The sequence below is a fragment of the Austrofundulus limnaeus genome, unplaced genomic scaffold (genome assembly GCF_001266775.1).
Source record: "Austrofundulus limnaeus strain Quisiro unplaced genomic scaffold, Austrofundulus_limnaeus-1.0 Scaffold1005, whole genome shotgun sequence".
NCBI classification, from domain to species: domain Eukaryota; kingdom Metazoa; phylum Chordata; class Actinopteri; order Cyprinodontiformes; family Rivulidae; genus Austrofundulus; species Austrofundulus limnaeus.
Genome location: NW_013953407.1, coordinates 17,484 through 26,774, shown reverse-complemented (window position 1 = coordinate 26,774; position 9,291 = coordinate 17,484). Strand labels below are relative to the sequence as shown.

The 9,291-nt window shown below is 40.3% G+C and overlaps 1 protein-coding gene across 2 annotated transcripts in view; it reads right to left on the bottom strand.

The window, feature by feature from the left end:
• The window catches only part of slc41a1 (solute carrier family 41 member 1), a 57,963-nt gene extending 48,761 nt beyond the window's left edge, over positions 1–9,202 (bottom strand). Inside the window, exons 1-2 of one of the 2 annotated variants that reach the window (XM_014030148.1) lie at positions 9,043–9,202; positions 6,177–7,573 (exon numbers count right to left, since the gene is read on the bottom strand). In XM_014030148.1, the coding sequence (XP_013885602.1) occupies positions 6,177–6,665 (489 nt within the window). In that variant the 5' untranslated portion in view covers positions 6,666–7,573; positions 9,043–9,202. The remainder of the gene's footprint in view (positions 1–6,176; positions 7,574–9,042) is intronic. The other variant, XM_014030147.1, reaches the window with a different exon arrangement.
• Between the last annotated feature and the right edge of the window lie 89 nt (positions 9,203–9,291).

The window sequence follows — 9,291 nt, the reverse complement described above, 5'->3', positions numbered from 1 at the left end:
AACTTGGTCAAAGTTCATTCTGCAAGTCCAATGCTGCAGGCAAAGCCATGCTGCAATGACATGCTACATGGCAATGCACACTTGTTTTTACATCGTAAAAACCCATGTCTAGTGTTTTAATATATTGATGTTATAAATTAACAGCATTAGCTGAGAGGCAACACATAAAGAACTAAGAGACCCACTGTTACAAGTTTGTTTACAATGATATCTGACAAGAATAATACGAAAAACATGATTATGCAAATGAAAAAGACCAAACAACACAACTGCTTTAAACTGTTCATTTTTACACCACCATTATTTGATTTACCATTCTTTTTCTCACTTTGTTCACCATTACGGCAAAAAAAGATCACCGGTCGATCCACAATGCAACATTGAGATAGGCTGGGCCGAGAAGGACCCATCCTTCAAATGGGGGAAAAGGAGGACACGTTTATCGGCCACAATTGGAGGAGCCTTTGAATTTGGACAGCGTTTGGCACGATGTAGTGATGTAAACGGACGACAAATTTGGCCTTCGAAGGAAGCAGCCCATGAATTTAGACATCTTTCTACAAAGCTAATCTAGATAAACCATTCTGTAAAAACTAGTGAGTGCTCTTCATCACATTCATACACTGATGGGACACACATGTAGAAACATGTCTCCAATTAAATATACGTATATATCTATGACTAACAGAAGTGTGGGAGAAAGACAAGTTTGTTAGAAATAAAAATCAGCCAATTCAAAGGTTAGTTTAGAATTGACTAGTAAGTTTTGTTTTTTAGTTTTGTTTACGTTTTGCAACACACCTTTACCGAAAGTCCTATTAAACTATTCCAGATAGTCTTATTTAAAAGCTGTATGATAAAATCCAACTCAAACATTTTGAACAGGATCGTAATGAAGCTTCAGGTAAAAACTGCTCCAAACCTTCCGTTCTAATCATTCAGACAGCTGCCAAGGTGGAGCCAAAGTGGGCAATAGATGTAGAAGGTTTTATTCCAGGTATGGTCTAGTACAAAGTTTTATGAGCTGTTCACAGAACCAGACTACAGTAGGACGCATCTGATGATTCACCTGTGGAACCAGTAAGATTCAGGCTTAGGATAGTTATCCTCCTGCAAGGACAGGGAGGATTAGCTGAGTTAGCGTTCCACAGTGTGGTGGAGTGGGCATTAGGTAGTAAAGCTATCTGTTAAATACTCATCTGAACTCAATGAAAGAGTCACAGACAAGCCTCATATGGCAGACTGGTCCAATTCAAAGGCTTTTCAAGTCCCAAACTGCAGCAGCACAAAACCATGTGAAGCTGGAAGCTCCAGGTCCCTGTTTGAGTGAGTAAGCACACAGTTACACTGGATTGGATTTCACTCAGACACCAACACAGCTGCAGTGTGCTGCCATTTCAGGTGCTCAAAAAGAGCAAAGTTTATTCCCCTGCCCCCCTCCTTCTTGTGCTGAGTCTGTGAGGGTCCAACATGTTGGCATCAGTATGCATGTACACAATGTCCTCGTCTCCTGGCAGGCTGGTACCTCCAGCTTTATCTGCAATCCAGACCCACTTTAAAGAAATGTGACCTCTCACAACAGCCTCAGCCTGCAGAGTAAAACAGCAAACGTGTCAAAGAAACAAGAAACCAGGAAATCCTCAAAAGAGTAGTATTTGTCTGAGTTATCTACTCAGAAACATTATGTGAAGCCAAGTGGATCCAGGTACAGTTGGTTGTGTAGCACAATAAAACAGCCTTCAAAYGCGTCAGACTGCAAATAGCAGAGTGAGTACCAGTATGAGCCGGTCCCAGAGGAGAGAAAGGCATGCCGTAAAGGAGAAAAGGGTTTTGTAAATATCCCAGTCTCCTAAAGCCGGCCCTCAGATTAACCAGCAGCACTATGAGTGACACGTGCCAAGGTGAGGTAGTCTCTCTAAAGTTACTTCATTCATACAAGCCAACCTCCTCACGGGACTCGTGGGAGTGGAAAGTCCAACCTGTTGGTGTGCAGTGTGACGCGTTACAAAAACTACAGAGTCTGGTTCCTGATCCTGGTCCCACAGCATGGATGGTACAGTTACAGTCCAGCCTCGTGAGCAAACATTCCATCCCATAAATACAGAATATTAAGGAAGCAAGCTTTGAATCAAGTCTTTAAATTATTTGGTTTCCTTCGGATATAAGTGCTGAGTCAGAATTAACACCACTGTTTTCTTTTTGATCATTTCTTTGTACGGTTTTATAACCAAACTACTTCCACACACTTTTAACAAACATTCAGCTCATGTGGGCCTGGTGTGGCAGGACTTTTGTTTTTTATATATGTTAAAAATAAATTTACTGTGTTTAAATGAAATTCCTTCTAAAACATCTTTAAAATATCGTCCTCTTTGAAATCTGCTTCAGCATATGTCTCTTAGCATACCATTCTGCTGGTTTTAGTGTTTAGCCACAGTTTTGCTTATTCCAGCCTTTCAGTTTTGCTAATTTAATCTCTTTGCTATACTTTTAGCTTCTACTTTGCTAGTTTTAATACCAGTTTAGCTAATTTTAGAATGTGTTTAACTTTTTGGCCTGATGCATATCAGTACAGAAAAATCTAAAAATCGTTGAGTCAGGTTCTCTGGACGGGTACTTTTTGTTGAAATATTTCTTCTGTAACTGAGACTTCTTCAGTCTGACTGAAGAGTTTTTATAAATGAAAAGTTATGATAATATATCACCGTAATTCTTTTGTTTTTATCAAGAATTTCAACGTGTTTCTTCTCCCAAAGCTTTAGAAAACTCCAGAATATACTTAAAGTTTGACTGTGACCTTGGGTTTTGTGGTTTTTGGGTTGGTAGCCCAACATTGTACAAAACAGATAAAATATTTATAAAAAAACAAATATAAACTATGTCTACAGAGACAACAAGAGGGTGTTGGTAAAACTAGTAAGGACATAGTTTAAAGTAGGAACATTGTTCAAAGTTATAACGAGTCACAGAAAGTTGGACGTCACATGACTGAAGGGGTTTTTTACACAATTATATGTTAAGTTTAGAGGAGGATGATGTCACTGGTTAAACTCTCTTTTCACAAACATCATCCTGTCTTACATCTTTATAAGTTCTGTTTTGGTTTTTCACACACTGCTTCAGGTACAGGGCTGCTATAGGACTAGGAGGATYGCAACTAGCTTTTTGGCAGAGTTTTGAATTTAAATCTATTTCAAAGTTCCCAAAAGGAGGAGAGATCATAATCTCCAGTTTTAGCCTCTCTCCACTGACTCCCTGCCAAATTCAGAATAGAATTTAAAATATTACTCCTAACATACAAAGCTCTTAACAACAAGCTCCATCATATATTAAACATCTTATTGTTCCATACTTTCCTAACAGAGCACTTCACTCTCAGACTGCAGGTTAACTTGTGGTTCCTCGAGTTTCTAAAAGTAGAATGGGAGGCAGAGCTTTCAGTTATCAAGCTCCTCTCTTGTGGAACCAACTTCAAGTTTCTGTCCGTGAGGCTGACACTCTGTCTACTTTTAAGATTAGACTGAAAACTTTCCTCTTTGATAAATCATATCCTCCTGAGACCCATCAATTCATTTTTGTCCTCTGTGGGGGACATGCTATTCAGCCTTATATTGTAAACATTACACTTGCAATCTATGTTAGTCCCACTGTGCTGTAAAGAGGACATCCTGGGCTTTCTGCTGATGTCAAATTTGTGGTCATGTGGCTATCAGAGCACATGTACTTACCTTTTTAAAATGGCAGAAATCCCCATGTCAACGTTTTACGGCAACAGGGTAGGTACTGTAAGTGATAAATTTACTACCAAAAATTATTTATATTGCAAAAAATGGCATTTCTTCATTAGTATGAAAGTCTGCACTATATATATATTTGTAAAATTTCAGAAATGTACAGTATTGTTAACCCTGTAAAAATACAAGTTTTGTCCAGTGTCTTTCATAGGGGACGGTGGGACTTGCTAAAGACGATCTTAACCAGTTGTCATGCTTTCAAATGTATATATGACTGAATGAGGCAGAAATGATTTAATGAGTGTTTTGGAAAGAAAATCAGACATAGAGCTGTCAGGAGATGATGAGGAGGAAGGCCAGATAGTAGAGCAGGTGTGTGAAAGTTCAGAGCAAGACATAACAATTTTTGAGGAGCCTGAAGAGGAACAACATGAAGATACTTGCCAGCCAATATTGATGAAAAGTAATATGTAAGTTAAGTTCATGGAATTTATTGGTAATAGTGAGTGCAAAGGAAAATATTGAACTTTTTAAAAGTTATAACACATAGACACAATAATGTAATTTTTTGTAATGACAATTAAATATATAATTACACATTTTGCATTACCTTAAAGCATAATTCTCTTTTTTTCAATTAACATAGTTTCAACACTGTTGTGGAGGAGAATCCCTTGCAGGAAAGCAATGGGCACAATCTCCAAGACTGGAGGCCAACTGATTACTGTAAACAGTACATAGATAATAGCATTTTTGAAAAAAATGTCAGAATACTGTACATAAACCAGCGAGAGTACTTAAATGTTTAGATGCATTTCAGACATGTAATTATTTATGTAAGCACTTCTTAAAGCCATTTCTTCAACTGTTTTGTCTGTTTATGAATTTCAAAAAGTATAAATCTGTTAAAAGTATTTATAAAATAAAAATAAATGTAATTTATCAACTTTAAATAATCATTAGGTAAAGAAAATTTTTATATCAAGCAAGACCCGATGTCCTTTGTAAGAGACATTTGGTAAAATTTAAATAAATAACATTTGTGGAAAAAAAATGTTGCAATATGTTTCTTTCAACCTCAATACTTAAACCATGAAAAAAATCTAAATACCAAAACTTTTTTTCTTCTGGATCTCAGGAGGATATAGTTAGACTTAGGTTTCCTGAATTATTCCTTAGCTCTGCTGCTATTGGCTTAGACTGCTGAGGACAAAATGACCACATTTCCCTTACTCTGTTGTTTTTGTTTATACAAGTAAGAATTTGTGTTACTAAGTTTGTGTTCATGACTCATCTTTCCATAAAAAGTACACCTGGTCCAGTTCTTTGTCATCGTGGCTCTGCCCTGCAGCTCGGCCCATACTGGGCCTGGTTCTGATTTCTTTATACCCCGTGCTGATCAGATTGTGCCAAAGAAGATTTGACACAATCTGCTGGGCTCATCAGACAACTTTTTTTCCCATTTTATTTTACTGATTTTCAAAACTTTATATAAACAATAACACAAAAGCAACAACAACAAGAACAGCTAAAGAAACAAGCAAACAAACAAAAGAAACAAACAAACAAAAATCCACCCCAAATCAACAAGGAGCATTGAAATGTCTACATGAAATTATAGTCTACATACACAAAATACAGACAATCCCAGATATGATTTAAATTAAAGTGTCACCAAAACTGTTGAAAGACAACAATATAAGTAACATTAAAAGCAAGAAAGTAGTGTAGCTAGTCCCCATCTCTAGATGAAATTATGTTCCATCTAAAAAGGATTGCAATGGTTTCCAGATCTTCCAAAATTTGTCTGGCTGTTGATGGTCGTGAGTCAGTTTTTCAACTGGAATAATAATGGGAGCCTGGGGTGCTGACCATCTCAATATTATACTTTTTTGTGCCAGAAATAAGAGAATTATAAGCAAGGATTTAGTATCTGCATTAAATAGAGTGTCTGGAGCATGGTTAAAAAACAGAAAGAAGGGGTCAACAAAAACCTTTTGCCAATAATTTCTTGTATTTTCAGATGTACTGCTTTCCAGAAAGTTTGAATATGACTGCAAGACCAAAATAAATGAATAAATGTCCCCCTATGTATTTTGCATTTATGACAGAGATCAGAAGCATCAGGGAACATCTTCTGAAGGCGAACAGGTGTATAATAGATTCGGTAGAATAATTTAAAATTCTGTACATGTAGGGAGATATCAGACAACCTTTTTACATAAAGAACACAAAATGTTCAATGAGGGATTGGATTGTAGTCAGGTTAACTTCGACTGATTGATTAATTAGACTTGAATATGAATCTTTAGGTGCAAAATACCGTTTCATTTTAATTTCATTCTTTATTAATACTGATTCTCTTTTAATTTTGTAATTCTACAGGTCTTGCTTGTAAATGTGTGCTGTGTTTTTTCAGAATGTGTGAAGCATGTTGCTCACCTGGACAATGTCCAGCACCATTCCAGCTGCTACTGTCCCAAACCCAGCCAGCAGGAAGGGGAAAACCACCTGCAGACCAATGGAAAAGGCGGTCTCCTTGAGGGGCACTGGTGGTTCTGGGCTCTGGTTGATGCTGTTTTCGTCACTCTCGTTGCTCTGACTTGCATTCTCCAACAGAGCGTCCTCCTCACGCTGACCTTTGGCATTGGCCAGACAGTCCATCACAACCACAATCTCTGACCTCTCCTCATCATCCCCAGTCTCAGTGGCCCTCTCTGTGAAAGATGTGACCTCAGTGAGCTCGAACTCCCCTCCGGTCTCTGGGTTCACTTCTTCAGGACCTCTGGTGAGAATCACTGGATGGACAGAGCAGTTGGAATTGAGGAATGCTGGGGTCAGTGGCCCCCCATCTTTCTTCAGCATCTCAATGTCCCCTGAGGACATGTCGATGTCGGGGAGTTTGTCTTGTTCTTTCGACCAAAGTACCATGCGGAGGCCTTTGAGAGACAGTGCACTAGAAAAAAAGTCTTCGGACCTTGGCCTGATGGTTTTCAGGGAGTCAGAAAAGAACTGACCACCTGAACTGGTTTTGGACCTGATCAGCCAAATCAGTTTATCCCATGAAAGAGGTCAACAGGGAGTGTGGGTCGATACCAAAGACAGAAAGAAAAACACTTGGGGGACACGCCTAACAAGGCACATGCAGCTGTGCTTCTGCAAAGCCCGTGTTCCTGTCGGTGCTTCGGGAGCAGAATCAGTATGTTCTCCATTCACTGAAAGGTCCTAATGGTAGGCAGGGAGGAGAAAAGGCATACTGGTCCAAAACTGAGAAGAAAGGAAAACAGCAGGCTTGAGGAGCACCAGCAGAACCCCCTCCAGTCAACGGTTAACAGCCTTTCAAAGCTGAGAAGACTGTAGACACTCTGAAGAATCCAGACTGAAGCTCAGGCTGATTAGTGGTGCCTTTTGATGGACTGGTCAGTCCTCTGAGTGTAATTCCTTTCGTTGGACTTAGTCCTCTGAGTGGTTCCTTTTGAAGGACTGGTCAGTCCTCTGAGTGGTGCCGTTCAAGGACTCAGTCCTCTGAATGGTTCCTTTTGAAGGACTGGTCAGTCTTCCGAGTGTGGTTTCTTTTGTTGGACTCAGTCCTCTAAGTGGTGCCGCTTGATGGACTTAGTCCTCTGAGTGTGGTGCCGTTCGACAAACTCAATCTTGTGAGTGTGGTGCAGTTCGATGGACTCCGTCCTGAGTGTGGTGCTGCTCGGTGCTCAGGCTGCAGAGGTCTCACCTTACAGCACGTGGCMGCTGGGAGGTTCTCAAAGGAGATATTTAAAGATCTTCTGGATGAGGATTGAATTACCTGCAGTGAAAAAGTTTTCTCTGACCAGAGTGGGCACCTGTAAAAGGAACATTTCCAATAATTAGTCAGTCCTGTTCAGTCACATTTCAGGCTCAGTTTTAAAGAATGCACCTGTTAACAGATTCCTTTACAATAATACAGGAACTCTACAAATAAAAAATAAGAATAAAAATTGACGTTAAAGTCAGCCTGTCTTGAGGACTGTATTTTTATTATGTAAGTTTTGATTTTTGGTAAACTTTCATTTCTTTGTATCAGTGACTATAACTAATACACATGGGACTAGTCCAAAAATGTTTTAAAAAAACTTTACATTATGCTCATTCATTTTTTTTTTTTTTTTGCTTCTGCTGTAACTTTAACACTCCATACAGCAGTGAGCCCGCCGGCTCCAGTATTTCTCACCCCCAAACCTCTGAACCTTCACCTGTTGATGGAGCCAGAGACGTCTACTTGGCCCTAAAATAAACTTATTGGATTAATTCTTGTTTTGAGCTTGCTTATTTAGAAAAATAAAACAATTTATATTGTGAAAAACTATTATTTGACCCCTGTAATGATAAACACACTCCCACTTAGAAGACACCATAATAAAACATTCAAAAAGTGACACTTCTGTGATCAATATAAAAGTTTTTAAAACTTTTGTTCTGACAGTGGAGCTAAGGACCAACARCAGGTAAACCTGGATCCAACCGGACTGAGACAGTCATACATCCTGTTTAACTTTCAAAATATACAGTACATCCTCACCTCTGACAACAAACCTTCTCCTATCTTATTTCAGAAAACTCTTCAATATTTGTATAAAACAGAGCACACACACATGTACTTCTATTCCCAAGGGGACTTTGTATTAACTTCCATTTATTTACTGGTAATTTTTATAGCCTAAATCTGACCCCTGGCCCTGACCCATCAACAATATTTCCCCCTTACAGGGACCGGGCTTTTGTCCCCATAAGGAACAGTGTGTCCTCATCAGGCTGTGTGTACCAGGAAAATGGTGAAAAATCGTCCCYACCAGGAAACAAACATGTACAAACACAAATATACAGGATGGTGAGCGCAGAGAACTGAACAAGTTGAAGACAGGAAGTCCCTCAAACATGTGGGCTTTTATTGTGAAGGCCGAGCAGAGCAGGGCTCCTCTCTGGACTTCACACGCTCCTCCTGTCCTGCGCGCTGAAACAAGTCTCTGCTTAGTAGTCCGGACCAACAGCACCCGAACCCAACATGGCACAGGCGTAAATTAGTGCTCCCTGGTAAAGGCTGAATAGAGCCGTCCTCTGCTCTTTTCTAGCTGCTCATTTATCCCGGCCGGGCCGGGGCAGGGAGGGCTTCTGAAGGGTCACTGCCACGAGCTCTTCTCGCGTGTTCAAGAAGACGCACACCAGAAACTGAGCTGTCTTTGTGAGGACCCTGAAGAGGACAGGTGTGTTGTTCTGGCAGCTGGAAGCGGACTTTCAGGTGAACCTGAGGAGAGTAGGACCGAAGCGGTCTTACCTGCTGGTGTTGATCTGCGCACGAGGAGCAAGGAGAGGCGCTGAGCTGAGGAGCGCGCACAGTGTGTGTGCTGAAAGCTGCTCGGCTCGTGGTGACGCGCTCACGTCTTATGAACGGAACCGGCTCCGCACAGCTGTGTTCTGGGTCATCACGGCGGCTAATGGTTAAACCCGCCCCTCTCCCTCCCCTCCCCTCCCACTCTGTCCCGACCCGGTCACACTGCGCCCGTGTAGTACCCCACACACACAC